We start from the raw sequence: 15,395 nt of genomic DNA, 5'->3' as shown, positions 1-15,395 counted from the left end.
AGAATATCTGACAAAAGCTCTTAAATAAAAAGGGTTCAAATATTTTATTCACACATTCTGCATTTGGTGAGAATCTTTTACACAATAACCCATTCAGAAAACAAAAATTATTACGTGAACATGTTGTTTTCCTTTAAAAATCAACCAAACTCATAGTTTGCTCTTCCAAATTGTTCTTTTTCCAAAAATAAATATCCCTGACATAGATAAAAAATATTTATAAATATGTTATAGACAGAAAGTTGTGCGTTTACCATCGCCACACAGATTCCCACTATGAGACTATCTCAAACACAGAGTATCCACTGAAACAGTTTTATCAAAAAGCTTGCTTAGCACATGTAGCAGCTTTTACTGGTAATAATTGTGAAGCTTTCGGCCCCGGCATTCAGTGATCATGCTTACAGGATTATGCACGTGCTGATAAAACTACTTCAGTTGAAACGACCTCATGTTTAGTATGTAAAAAGAAGTCTGACCCTTGTTTCTACACAGTAAACAGATTCATGTTTATGTTACATTAAAGCAGCATTTGAGAAGGTCTACTATACCTTTTTAAAAGTATAAATATGGCAAGTACTTTGATCCCTTCATTTCACTTAAATACCTCAATGACATAAGTTATTACATTACATCAGTACAGTTTAGTATCAGGCTTGCATTCGTACCTAGTACAGTCTGTTGTTGTAACTGAGGTCCCATACGAAAACACTGTTGAGGTGGCTCTCTTACACAAATAAACCTTACTGTGGTCACTGTGGATAACCCAAACCGTTTAATCTGACCTGCTTGCATGCATTTGTGACATTCAGTGCGCTTGACATGCCGCCTCCATGACTAATATCAGCCATCATTTCTCAGTGTACGCATTTGTTACAGTCACTCCTATACGTCTCACCATGACCTGTTTTTCTGCTGTAAACGTGAAGCTCGGACCAGAGACGATATGCTGGCATTCTGACACATTTCTGCCAGATGAATACACACCTGGAGAAGGCATTTGTAAAGACAAACAGCAGCGTCTGCATTGGCACATTTCTTGTGTTTCCAGTCCTTCCACATTGCACCTTTTTTCAAAGACACAAATGGCAGTAGTGTTTAAATGTCCCTGAGTGAGCCACCAACTTTTCAGCGCCCTATCAAAGCAGTCCCGCCAGGCCGCATCACTAGAAACCACTCAGACCTCCTTTAGGCAGCAGTCTCCGGCTTAGAATATAACTGGTAAAAGTACACAACATGCCAAATTGTACCCTTAAATAATACAAAAATCCCCAAAGCACCAAACAGGACCAGAGTATCATAGAAGGAGGCTGGCTGTTCTGCTGTGCAGTCCAATCTGAAACTTAGCTGAACACCAGAGTTGGGTGTCATTTCTCTGTGACTGCAGCAGCCATCGGGGTGCGTATGGTCCCACGTGCTGTGGCTGCCAGCTCCTCGATTTCTGTATTCAGTCGCCTGATAACCCACTCCACGGCCTCACGGCCCTGTTCGAGAACAAAGTGAAATGTTAGTTCACGGGAAAATGAGTTGCATCAAGTAGAATACAAGAACAGAAGAGACGGCGTGCCTGAAACACGTAAACCCACTTCATGCAGCGACTGGTCTGGAGAGAACGTTAAGCTGTTGACTAGTCATCTCGTAGTTTTTAAAGATTTTTCCACACAAGTACTTTTGGACGTACAAGTGAAATGCCACAAACCTGCTGCTACTGCCCCAGCATAACAGTTATCATCTCCCTTCTTTTCTTGCGATTTGCAATGGCTATAAACACTTCTGCCTATATGTAATTACAGCTAGGTTTTAGTTATTTAACCAACACTAGTCACATGCAAAACTACTTAAAACTTTACCAATCTCAGTACAGTTTGAAGGAACCTCTTACCTTTCCAGCATTAGTAGAGATGGTGCTGGCCATAACTCCCTCCAGGTAGCTGCTGAGACTGACCCCTTTCACAGAGATGATAGCCTCCTGGGTCAATATTGTTCTAAAAAAATCGTGAAATCAAAGTTATGGTGTGCATTGAACAATCTGACACTTCAAGCTCAGAGTGTTTATAACACATGTTACATCAGTGTAACAGTGTTAAAACTTACTTTTCTGGATCTTCAGGGTGTGGTTTATATGTTAATTTTTCATCCACAGATACCATGTTTGTGAATGTGATCTGGAGAGAGGGAAATGCAAATTGTGAGATTATGGAGAGATCATGCCTTACAGCAATAGGACAATAACCATAAGTCAATTGTTAAAACACCAGAAAAGGCATTAACAAAAAGAAAAAAAGAAAGAACTCAAATTCTTCCATTATTGCAGGTGCGGTGAAGCAAGTTCACAACAGACTAGTTACAAATCAGAATACTTATTAATCCATTAAAAAAAATTATGTGCAGATTATATGGTGTCTCCAAGACAATAAGAACAGCAAGAGACTGAACTAAATCAAAAACGTATCAGACGTGAAGATTTTCATGCTCTTAACGAGTTGATTGAATCACAAAGTTGAAGTTCTTTTTTAGTTCCAAAATACTCTACATGTGCCTCTAAAGTTAAAATGCACTCTGCTAAGAAGTGACTTCTCACGCAGTTTAACAAGTTGGACTTGATTCCAGGATTAAGTCACAGAAACTCTTCAGATGTGTGCATGTCAAACAGGTCTCATAAGAACATGTAAGAAAAATTCTCCCATTCTTAGCAGTCAGAAATGAAATCAGATTTGCTCCTGCTTGCCAGCATCATGGTCTATATTCAGCTGGCAGCACAACGAGGTACGACTGTAAAAGTGTGCTTTGATCCGTGCTCGGTAATCTGGTTTTTCACCCACTGTGAGCCAAAAAACAGGAGGTGTTTATACAATATTTGTAATTTTTTAAAACTTTTTAGTACTCACATTTGAAGACTGAAGTTCAAAAGTCTGCTCTTTGGGATCAATAACTGATTGTTCCTGAACATAAGTGTATGTTCGTGCGTTACCAACGAGCTGAGGACAAAGAGAGAGATACATTTTACACAAACCTTAAAAGATATTTCAGAAATGGAGCAGATAATTCAAAGATAATTCAAAAAAGTGAGGTTAGAAATCATAATTGACCTTCTAATGACTCTAAAGTTCATGTGAAGAAGTGTTACTTAATCTGTGTTTTAAGTAGAAACATGAAGGCTGCAGCTGAGTAAACACTTTGTGTTTTCACTAAATTACTACTTCCATGGATTACTTCCAAAACAGGCTTTTTGATACCACGACACCTTAATGCGAGTTAACATTTGCACCATGTGATAATTTAACTTCTTGTAACTCATATGCCATATTTTCCAGAGTACAAGAGGCAAAATAGACTGCAGTAAGAAAAGGCTGATTCCACTTGCTTGAGCTTCAAATTGATGATTTAGTTTGCCACAACTACAACTCTCCTAGGAGACCTTTGTCACAGGGCATCATCCATAAGATGGATCTAGTTCATACGCAGAGACTGAGGCAATCTGATTAAAGATTACATTAATACACTATCAATCACCGGGTCATAGTCTGTCCTTGGAATTACAGAGGCTAGTCATAGATGTAGTGAGTGAGCATTCCTTCACCCGAAGAAATCCAAGCAAAGGTCAGTGCTGACGAACAGCACCTGATTTCCTAATATTTAAACAGTTAAACAGTATGTAGCATATCAGCTTTCTGCAGTCTTATCATTACTGGCTTCAAAAAGTGAGGGTCAGAAGGAAAAGTTCAATGACATGACAGATATTCAGAGGCTTCCGTCACTGCTCCGATTCAGGAGACTGCTAGTTTTAACTGGGCTGACATACAAAGACGGAAAGTTACATCACATGGCGTAAAGGGTTACATCTGAGCAATGACAGAAATGTCACTACGGTGTCCTGTACAGCACGAGTCATGGCACGCAGCCATGAACCCGCCTGGGCAGACAGGTCAGCTGTTGCTACTATTCCTGGACAGAAATAGCCTGATAACCTGTTAGGTTATCGCTGCACTTGTTGAACGGAAAGCCTTAACCTCTCACCATTGCCACGCTTCTATCTGCTTTTTCTATCATTTGATAAGATTGTGCGTTTGTCAGTGATGCACAGCTGGGTTTTGATACTCACAGATTTCACTATAGATGGAAGCCCCCACTCTGTGCTGAGCAGTCTTTTACTGTGGAGGCATCCTTGTGTGTCAATTTTTCTGTCCAGAACATCCACCCCAACCACACTGGGGTTCATGGGGTTTGGGTACTTCTGCATAGCAGCTTTAATCACCATCTCCCAAGGGTGGCTGTTGAAGCAAAGAAAAATATTAATATTGTAACAAATAAAAACTGCCAAATACACATTTTTATGTCTTATACATTATATTTACACAAACTGAATACAGAGCTAAAATAATTCTTTATAAATTACCATTTTATGTTGGCTATCAACATTAAATCCAATATCAGCACTCATTTTATCTCACATCTATTAATTTATTCTCTTTCCTTTGTATAATATCTCAAACTAGTCCTTTGCGTTACATTTTGGTAGCTATTCTATTTCATTTAAGCAATTTGTGTCATGTTTTTCTTCTTTTTTGGCTGTATGAATATATTTTCCAACACTGCTAAAGCGAGTTTGCTAACAATACACACATTTAACAATTAAATGACTAGTGAATTAACCACTACTTAGTAACAAAAAAAATGTTTTGTTATGTGATCATTTAAAAAAAAAAAAGATTCGAACTTGTGTTTAAAGCATTTAATGTGTCAAAATATTTTAATGAGTCTAAACAATTTCCCACTTTCCAATTTTTCAAAATATCCATCCAAAGTTAGTTAAGTAGATATATAATGTTTGAACAAAACATCAGTAAAGAGCGCTCATTGAGTAAAAATGTTGTTTTGAGTGGTTGCCATGCACTGGCCCGTTGCGTAGTGACGCACACGGAGATGTAGGGGAAAGGTTACGCACCAAGGGCTTGACCTGGCTGGCTGATTATGCAATGACAAAAGCATCTGTAACCAGAAACCGGCAGTTCCGCACACACCATGGCTATGTTAATACTTTTACAATCACCTATGAACTTGCGTGACTTCTTTTAAGCATTACATTGTTTTTAAAATTACACACAGACTGACAACGAATAGAATACGTCTGGTACTTCTCCTTAGCATGTCATTTTAGCATACAAGCTAGCGACAGTAAAGTTATACCGTAGACAGGTTATATTTCACTTACATAGTCCGTTAGTTATAGTTAGGAACATCGTCTGGTTACAGTTTTGTGTTATAAACCCTACGTGTGTTGTTCAGCGGATTAAAACTAGCGTTACTTAAGTGCTGAACCACACACCGAGCTCCTGCAGGCCGGACATAAAAACGCTTTGCAGGGGTAATTTACTCACTTGAATATGTGCTCTGAGGTCCAGATCTTCATGGTTTAGGTAGCTGATCGCTGCTGGTGAAAGGGGGGGTAATTTAAAGAGCCGGTAGACTGGCACAGACGCACTGACAGACCGGGGTGAACCACGTTCAAAGACAACCGCATGTCTCCTCCCTTCATACCAGAGCAAGTCACGGGTGCGTGACGCACTTCCGCTACTGTGGCACATGCCGTACAAGTCCGCTGACCCTGGAATAGAAGGATAAGAAATAGTTTATCGTAAATGTCCATGGACAATTCACTTAACCGATGTAACAAAAGCGTGATTATAACATATCACCTTAAGTATGCATAATACGTTTTTTCCCATCAGGCTTGGCAGGCTCTGTGAATATCGCCCTTGTCTGTTACACAACTCAGCTGAAGGTTAAGACCTACTCAGCTGATGCAACAGGACGGAGTCACAGATCAAATCTTCATGTAATGGTCCAGCACTTGGTTATAAGTGTGCAGGCTCTGTAGATCCCGAGTCTTTATTACGTTCTTAATTTTCTCTGCGCAATTATGAAGTGACAGACTTGTTTTACTGAGTGAAAACAGGATTTATTTTCACTTTCCCCCCCTTTTGCTCAGTTTTCAGTTAGGTTTAGTTTAGTTTATATAGCAAAAAAAAGTTACCCCCACCCCTCAAAAAACAAATCTTTATTGACAGATCTTTAAAAATTTTTTTTAATATATATACAACTGTGGGCGGTATTTTTCAGGAGCAATATTTTAGAAAATTTGCAATATGCGTTACAAAGAAAACAGCAATACTCACATTTCCTTTAAAAAATATATTTTAGTTTTTTTGTGTGCAGTGTTTTTTCAGTCAAGTTTTGCTTCTTCAAAAGTGTTCTTTGAAAGTGTTTTGTCATACCTAGTTCTGGCTCAGAGTAACAACCTTGGGGTAAATGGTCGTCCTTGTCAATGGGAAGATGAGCTACTGGACGAGTTTGGGAACTGCTAGTACTGTGAGTGCTGTGTCAAGTAAAAACTGGTGTCCTTATCTCTTCCAGTGCAAGACAGTTCCAAGTAATTTTTTCAAGCTGAGTGTGATATCTTGTGGTTAATTACATAATTATTCAATAAAATTACAATAAATGTTAATGCTGCTGGACAGGATTATGTGAAATAAAGTTATTTTTTTAACATTTACATAGCTTTTGAGTTATTACTGAATACTCAAACTATTGAGAATGAGAAGTAATATCTCTCTTTAGTCAGTCCTTTTCTTTTTTGAGTGATATTAACCCTGCTTGCTTTTTGGTAAACATGACAGCTGTTTTTCCTTCCTAGCTTTGTTGCTACATTGTAGAATTTGTCCTCTGTGGGGCAATACTGCACTTGTCACCATAACCTATACCCCCGTGTGATTTACAGGCTTTTCTTTAATCCCAGTGCAGTGTGGCTTTATTGCGGTTGAACTTGGACATCTTGGCAGCATGTGTACTTATCTCAGAGTGCAGCTAGTTTGTTCGAGTTATGAGTAATCTCTATGCCCCAGGCTCGTGAAAGTGGGAGGAAACTGTGCGACAGCCTTAGCCGGTATCAGTGTCAGTGTGCTGTCAGAGGAACGTCCATCAGTAGAGCTGAGTTTAGTCCAGTTTAGCTTAAAATTGTGTCACTGAATTAAAAGTAAAAATATGGTTTTCCTTTTTCATTGTTGGAACAAAATTTCACTCTTGTTTTACTGTTTTTAATTGCTATCACAACTTATGCAAAATGCAAACGATACTGGTCAAGCAGTGTAAAGGTGACACTTCATGTTTAAAGCTGATGGATATATATTGCTGCCAAAACATTACTTTTCATATATACATGCAAAAATAGTATTTAACAAATTTACTGTGAAATTAAAAAAAAATCGAAAACGCACATTCAAGCACATGATCAGTTTAAGAATACAAAGCAGACAATCACCATTATTGTTGCAAATATGTTGCAGCACCTTTTATCACTTACACCAACAACAGATGCGACAAACTACAGAGTAAGAGTTCATTTTAATACCAATATTCCAACATTTCTTCTATCTTCTACTCATCTTTGGCTTCTTTGCTCATTTCAGTCACTGTTTCCAACGTAACCTCCACCTTAGACTGTGCCTTTCTTGTTGCTGATGGTGAGGGTCCCTCCTCTTCTTCCTCTTCTGGTTCCCAATCTAGATCAGCAGTGGCATCTTGGTACTGCTGGTACTCTGAGACCAGATCGTTGAGGTTGCTCTCTGCCTCCGTAAACTCCAATTCATCCATACCTTCCCCCGTATACCAGTGGAGAAACGCCTTCCGTCTGAACATCATGACGAACTGCTCGCCCACTCTTCGAAACACTTCCTGAATGGCTGTGTTGTTGCCAATGAACGTGGAGGCCATTCTGAGGCCTCTAGGTGGGATGTCACACACGGCGACCTTCACGTTATGGGGGATCCAATCCACAAAGTAGTTGCTGTTTTTCTGCTGGATGGCAAGCATTTGCTCATCCACTTCTTTGGTGGACATCCTACCACGGAAGACGCCAGCGACCGTGAGGTAGCGGCCTCTCCTCGGGTCGCACGCTGTCATCATGTTGCGGGCGTCAAACATCTGCTGGGTGAGCTCCGGTACAGTGAGAGCTCTGTACTGTTGGCTGCCACGTGGCGTCAGAGGGGCAAAGCCTGGCATGAAGAAATGAAGGCGAGGGAAGGGCACCATGTTGACGGCGAGCTTCCTCAAGTCGGCGTTGAGCTGTCCAGGGAATCTCAGAGAAGTCGTGACCCCGCTCATGGTCATGGAAACCAAGTGGTTGAGGTCCCCGTAAGTCGGCGTGGTCAGTTTTAACGTGCGGAAACAGATGTCATAGAGGGCCTCGTTGTCAATGCAGTAGGTCTCGTCAGTGTTCTCCAGAAGTTGGTGGACTGACAGCGTAGCGTTGTAGGGCTCCACCACCGTGTCAGAGACTTTAGGCGACGGCATGACACTGAAGCTGTTCATGATGCGGTCGGGGTACTCCTCACGGATTTTGTTGATGATGAGGGTTCCCATTCCAGAACCAGTGCCGCCCCCGAGTGAGTGAACCAGCTGGAATCCCTGCAGGCAGTCGCAGCTTTCACTCTCGTGCCTCACCCTGTCGATCACCTGCTCCACCAGCTCTGCGCCCTCTGTATAGTGGCCTTTTGCCCAGTTGTTCCCAGCTCCTGAGTTTCCTGTAATGCCAGAATAAATGTATGTAGGTCAAGGATACTGATAACATGCATCACAATTTTAAAAAGAAAAGAAATTGTGACATTTTTCAGTTCTAGGGCAGTAAATGTATCAACTTTTCACAGGTTAAATGCTTAGCACAGCTATTTTGCAATAATTTTTTATCAGTTTTACCAGTTTTACTTTTTGAAATTCAATAAGTCAAACTCAGTTGGGTTTTTTTTTTTTAATAAAGCCAAGATGGAAACCTTATTATTTTCTTACTGCAAGGCTAATATTATAAAAATAATATAGCATTTACACTGTACAACTCTATCCAAGAGCTTTCTAAATCCAAAGCACAACATGTAGTGTATAATATAGTAAACTGCATATAGCCTCCTTTCTCAAAAAGTCATGAAAATCAAAAGCAGTGAAATGTGAGACAGAAAGTTTCAGAGTTTCAGAGTTTGCATATTATTGATTATCTCACCATGGATGAAGTTGTCTGGTCTAAAAAGGGCCCCAATGCGGCTTCCTCTTACACTGTCCATGGTGCCAGGCTCCAGGTCCACCAGTAGGGCCCTGGGGACATATTTACCACCTGCAAACACAGTTGAAGTTTTAAAAAAGACTTAATTAATTTTAATATTGTTTATTTGTAAATTTGTAAACAGCTGGAATTTATAAATAAAAATTTGAAATTTATCAAGCCAGATAAAGCAGCTCAAGTTAATAACGCACCGTGCGCCTCGTTGAAGTAGACGTTGACCCTCTCCAGTTGGATGTTGCTGTCTCCTTCATAAATGCCTGTTGCGTTGATCCCATGTTCTTCACTTATCACTTCCCAAAACTGCCAAGAAATAAAAGCATCAGTATAACATAAGCAGAAGCAAAAATGTTTGCAGATGCAGAAAATTAATACTTCATTTAACACTTTTGATGTTAAGGTCTTTAAATGGTTTCTTTAAAAATATATTTTGATCACTGTTTGCAGTATTTACAACCCTAATGACCATTAAAACAAAAAGGTGTAGGCTAAAATATCAGGCTGTTAAATCTACTGTTTTTTTCTAAATAACAAGAAATTTATAACATCTCACCAAATTAATAGATAATAAAAAAAATGAAAACCATACATCAGCACTAAAGTTGGTTACCACATTACTTTTAAACATTTATTTTACATTTTCATATTGAATGTTCCACCAGTTAATCCCTCAATATTTGTCCGGACCCCTACTTTTCCGCCCTGAGTTCAAACTGTTACTCTCTAATTTCAAACAGCCTCTGAATACACTTTAGATTTAGATTATTTTGTGCTTTGTGTTTTGTGAGTATAGCATTAAGATTAATAAAAAAATTTAGGGTGTGTAGTTTAACAAATAAGGAAGTGGTTGGTTCATTTATGATTTTTAAAGCTTTCTTCTGTTGCATGTAAATTGGATTAAACTGGAGTTTATTTACACACACGATGTGCAGAATTTGCTATTGGACATAAAATTAGATTTTTTTTAAAAATTGTCTCAACTGCAAAAATCAACAAGTTTGTTTAACTTCCCACGTATGCAATATATTCGAAATGACTTTAATTAAGTTGCGCTGACTGCTACAATAATTGACTTTATCTTTTAACATTTTTTTAGTTTTACGTATTAGACACATCAGGTTGTACAAATGGAAATCTTTACATAAACAATACAGAATTAATAACAGATTCCTCAAGCTCAGATCTCGAGTTGTACAAATGGTAAAGTTATTTAAAGTCAGCATCTTGAGTCAACTTTAAAAGTATCTAAAAGTGTTATGTTTTCAGCTTTATTATCTTGTAGTTTCACTCTCTTTTTTGTGTCAGCGACGATAAAAATGTCACACCCAGTGCTCGCACTGCAGTTCTCATTTTAGCTCTTATCTTTAGCCTGAATGCCTGACAGGGAACACCCTGTGTCACTCAAAACTGTTTTTGATATGCAAAGAAAAATTGCATGTGACAATATACACCGAAATAGAAAAAAGCAAAATAATGCGGCCAGTAAAGAAAAGTATTTTCTGTCATTTTATCTCAACCACAATTAGAGTAAAAAGTGGTTTATAGTCAAACTGACGCATCTTTAAATAATCTTTTTAAGAATTACATAGGAAGTTTTAACGATGCTAATGCATTTGTCTATATATTTTATTTATTTTACCTTTGAGCCGATCTGGTTGCCACACTGTCCAATTTGCAGATGTACAATTTCACGCATGATGGTCGGGCTACAGTACGCAGAACAGCTGGTGGTCTGTGATAGTCTTCAGTCCTCCTGTCAGCTTTTATAGGACAAGAAATGATGTCACCAGCAGTGTCGGGGAGTCACCCCTGCTGATAATATGTGAGAGACCCATGATACACAATGGAAACTGTGCACAGAATAGCAGCGTTTACCATTCATTGTTTATGCTTCCATTAGTAAGTAGACATAGCATGTCTGCTTTAGATTTGTTTTTATATCTGTATGTTTCACATATGCAAATATAAATAGCTAATTATGAAAAAGGCATGGCATATTTCCTTTTGTATAAAACTTTGTAGACTTGCAAAACACCTCTACACTGAAAAAAAGGCCAAGTTGGATTTATTTATTTCAATAGTGGACATTGGCAGAAACTTAAACAACTGAGTTAAATCAACACAACTTGTTCATATTCAATAAACCTGTGCATTTTGTGTTGATAAAAGGCAATTGAAACATGTTTAGATGAAGTAAGGTGAGCTCTTGGAATATTTTAATACTTTGCAATATTGTCGTACTAATGCAAAACATGACATTTTATTGGATATAAAAAGAACATCTGAGCTGTGCAGCTGGGCAAAAGAAGGAAGGAAGTGAACCAGAAATTAATGGAAGCTGATGTGTTTCTCTGGTCAGCGTCAGATAACACTCAATAAGCATGCTCGTTTATATATAAGAAGAAAATAATGTTAACACTGTAGATACATCTGTTTGCAGTGAATGTTATATGTGTGAGAGATGCTACCATCTAGAGGATTTATGTAAGCATAACATGATATAACTGAATAAAGTTATGTCACCCAAATGCAAATTTGGGTGACAAATTGGTTTAAACAGAATTAAACCATCATTATTGTTACTATAGTTGAGAGAAGTGATTTAGAGATAACAAAAAGGACAAATGTTATTCTCCTGTCATAGCTTTTAACTTACTTTATTAGTTAGTGTGCACAGAAAATATCATAATTATTTAAGTGTAAGTTTTCTCCTTGACTGTACCTTCAGTACAGGTCAGCATAAGGACAAAGGCTCTATTGCTCACACCTACAGAAATGCCACATATGGTCAAATCATTTGCGTTTGTTGAGATTTTTACTGTCATAGTTCATGATACCACCCACTTTGACAGTTTGCAGGTGACTGTACAAAGTTCCTTTCAGTATACTGGCAAAACCTTATAAGCGAAGTGCACGTGGTTTGCGACGACAAAAACGCCGTCGAACTGAGAAAAGTTTTGTTTACAGAGATTTTGCATTTATATTGCTTCTGAAATTGAAGTTATTAGTCTTTTTTCACTCGTCTGTGGGCATTCATTAGTGAGCCACAGCAGCATTTAGTTGTCATTGATGACCTTTATGTGTTTTGCCCTGAGCTTGTTTCTCTTGCTGTTTGACACATTTATGGAGGGAGGTGTGTGTGTGTGTGTGTGTTTTACATGCATCCGTCTGTGATCTAAAGGCCAAAGAGCCACTTGCATATCTAAATCGCCAGGAGGTGAGTGAAGATGACAGGACGTCCTTTTTTTGAATGGCTCTCAGTGTCTGTTTAATTACTTTAAATAATTGTTTTTATTGCTTTTTGCAGCTCGTCAGTAAGTTTAGGGTAGAACCATTATGAAGTGTTATGTTTTTCCAGATTTTCTGTCACATATATGCTCTTACAATGGTAAATGTACATAGTAAAGACGGCAAAAAATGGATGTTAATAAGGTCACCGGATGTATAAGGAATAAGTCCAAAGTTCAGGCTTCAGACTGCTCTTAATACTCTGTTAAGACTGTTAAGACTCCAGGATCTGTACGACGTCAGTGATATAGCCCTCAAAGCAAACACAGTGTGATCTCACCCACTAGCTACTGACAACCTGTTACCTCAAAATTTCTGATGTACCTTTTACCTCATGTTTAGCATTATTGTTGTCATCATTTTGGTGTTTTGAAACCAGATGTGATGAGCGAGGGGGTGGGATGGGGGTGACTGTGAAACCACACACTCACGGATGGTCATTAGCTAGTGAGCGTATCTCGGATAATCCTTTTGAACTCTAATAATGAGCAAAATTTACCAAATAAAGTATTTGGTAAATTAAATATTAAAGTATTTATTACAAGTACATGTCCATGCAACAGTAATGTTAGGCTTGTTAATGCTGCTGGCAAACCTATATACTTAATCAGAGTGAGAAAAGTGAATAAATAAATAAAACATATGTGTGGTAGATGCTATTTATATGCTAGGTGTAAAATATCACGCATATTTAAACTTTTGTGGATATAAATGATAAATTGTTGTCCAACAATAAAATGATACTGAGCTTTTTAAAGGTTGTTTTGCATGAATAACAACTAAAAACTGGTCATTTTAGCACGTTGCTAGGTGGTTCCTTGGCAACATGATGACATTGTAATATCTGATATAGATAAGAACCTCCGGGGGCCTATGATGTACCTGTGTGCCAAGATTGGTTGTTTAGCTCCTGATGCTCTAGGAGGATAAACAAATAATCATGCAAACAGAGATTTTGTGTGTTATTATAGAAGTTTGTTTCCAGCAGTGGAAAAAAAACAATCAAACATACAAACAATTTTTTCAGCCATATGTGGCTATATCAGAATTTTGACTAACTCAAACATCTGAGGAAAAAAAGGCTTGAATTTCTGAAATAATAATTCCAATTTTGACTTATAGATGACAAAAATAATTGTTCTTTCATTTGAAATAAACTTCCGTTATATCAAAGTAAAGATGGCATGGAACTATTTATTGAGTACCTAACGTCGAGGTGGAGACTTCTAAGTTTCGCTCATGACTAACAATGACAGCACAATATTCATTGCTGGATGCTAAATTCACATTTCAGCTTCATGATTTTTTTGTATTTTTTATAGACATAAGATATATATATATATATATATATATATATATATATATATATATATATATATATATATATATATATATATATATATATATATATAAAAACACCCAGCACGCCCCTGCGGGCGGTTTATCCTTCAAGCTCGGGTCCTCTACCAGAGGCCTGGGAGCTTGAGGGTCCTGCGCAGTATCTTAGCTGTTCCCAGGACTGCGCTCTTCTGGACAGAGATCTCCGATGTTATTCCCGGGATCTGCTGGAGCCACTCGCCTAGCTTGGGAGTCACCGCACCTAGTGCTCCGATTACCACGGGGACCACCGTTACCTTCACCCTCCACATCCTCTCGAGCTCTTCTCTGAGCCCTTGGTATTTCTCCAGCTTCTCGTGTTCCTTCTTCCTGATATTGCTGTCATTCGGAACCGCTACATCGATCACTACGGCCGTCTTCTTCTGTTTGTCTACCACCACTATGTCCGGTTGGTTAGCCACCACCATTTTGTCCGTCTGTATCTGGAAGTCCCAAAGTGGGCTACTGGAACAAGAAGGCATCGGTGGGCAAGGGATATATATATATATATATATATATATATATATATATATATATATATATATATATATATATATATATATATATATAAAGGTCTATCCTAGTCTTAGCATTAACCATAGCATACCCTAAAAAGTGTTGGTAGTCTCTCAATGCCAGATTAATAAAAACCATGAGTTACTAAAGCAATGTGACCTCAGTGGTCTTTGGCAAAGCCCTGTAAACGCTGTTTCAGAAGCTCCATTAGGTGTTGAATTGGTTTGCAGACTGTGAAAGGCAGGACATGATTTATAGATATCCTTCTCCTCCTGAAGTCCTCTATCAGAGTCTCAGCATTTGTTTTGCATTCACTGTTGTAGTCTTTTGTAATTTAATGAAAGTTTCTTCGCAGCTTTTAAAATGCGATTCCAACAGGGCATCGCTACTTTCTTTTTCGTTCTCAAATAACTGACAGCGCTAATTTGACTTTTATAATCACCGTTTAGTTTGGAATGAAGTGACAATAATAATGTTATAAACGGAGAGCTTACGTTTACTTTTTCTATCAGATGTGACAACATGCCATTAAAGTAGTAATTTGTAACAAACCATGTGATACATTTGCTTTGAAAGGCTGCAAGTTTTATCACTTACTTTTTACACGGACTTTTTTTTTCCATTTTTGCCACCTGAAGAATTTGGTAAACAAGATTGTTGCCCTTCACTTATTAACTGTTGATAGTCGTATTAGCATATTCCTGTTATTAGTAACCTAGCGGTGTTACTGCGATTGAATGTATATGGAAGCATTAATCTCTTTATGAGCCGATATTTGAATAACTTGATGTAAAGTTTGTCAGAGGTGTTGAATGAGGCGGCGGACAGGATAATAATCATTTTGCTTCAAAGAGGGCGCCTCTCCCCTTCTGTACCTCTGCTTCATGACGCTCCGGGCAATCATGTGATCCGACCCTGCTTCATTCCAGATGCGTCAAGTGGCATGCAGGCGGAAACGAGCGTTATTCTCACATTACCCTCAAAATAAAAGCCAAAAGTACCTTCTCGGCCTTAAGATTTGGTGGGTGGGTTAAATGTATTGATGTTTGTTCTGTTTTCGCAGTTCAGGTGAAACGTTATACTTTAACACACACACACACACACACAC

At 38.3% G+C, this 15,395-nt stretch overlaps 3 protein-coding genes across 3 annotated transcripts in view; 1 reads left to right on the top strand and 2 right to left on the bottom strand.

Moving 5' to 3' along the window:
- LOC101467861 (guanine nucleotide-binding protein G(s) subunit alpha) overlaps nt 1-15,395 on the top strand; it is a 55,334-nt gene that overhangs the window by 797 nt on the left and 39,142 nt on the right. The gene's annotated exons all lie outside the window — the stretch shown is intronic.
- Nucleotides 21-5,553, bottom strand: prelid3b (PRELI domain containing 3). The gene is made up of 6 exons (XM_004547672.6): nt 5,379-5,553; nt 4,103-4,271; nt 2,889-2,978; nt 2,095-2,165; nt 1,883-1,985; nt 21-1,484 (listed from the first exon to the last, which is right to left on the bottom strand). Exons 1-6 carry the CDS (start codon nt 5,408-5,410, stop codon nt 1,368-1,370), a joined length of 582 nt encoding a protein of 193 aa, XP_004547729.1. The 5' UTR covers nt 5,411-5,553; the 3' UTR covers nt 21-1,367.
- On the bottom strand, nt 7,079-10,861 carry tubb1 (tubulin, beta 1 class VI). Its single transcript, XM_004547671.5, has 4 exons — nt 10,746-10,861; nt 9,301-9,409; nt 9,050-9,160; nt 7,079-8,579 (listed from the first exon to the last, which is right to left on the bottom strand). Exons 1-4 carry the CDS (start codon nt 10,800-10,802, stop codon nt 7,435-7,437), a joined length of 1,422 nt encoding a protein of 473 aa, XP_004547728.1. The 5' UTR covers nt 10,803-10,861; the 3' UTR covers nt 7,079-7,434.

The sequence above is a fragment of the Maylandia zebra genome, linkage group LG5, assembly GCF_041146795.1.
Source record: "Maylandia zebra isolate NMK-2024a linkage group LG5, Mzebra_GT3a, whole genome shotgun sequence".
In the NCBI taxonomy this organism is placed as follows: Eukaryota; Metazoa; Chordata; class Actinopteri; order Cichliformes; family Cichlidae; genus Maylandia; species Maylandia zebra.
This window is presented reverse-complemented; position numbering and strand designations above follow the sequence as displayed.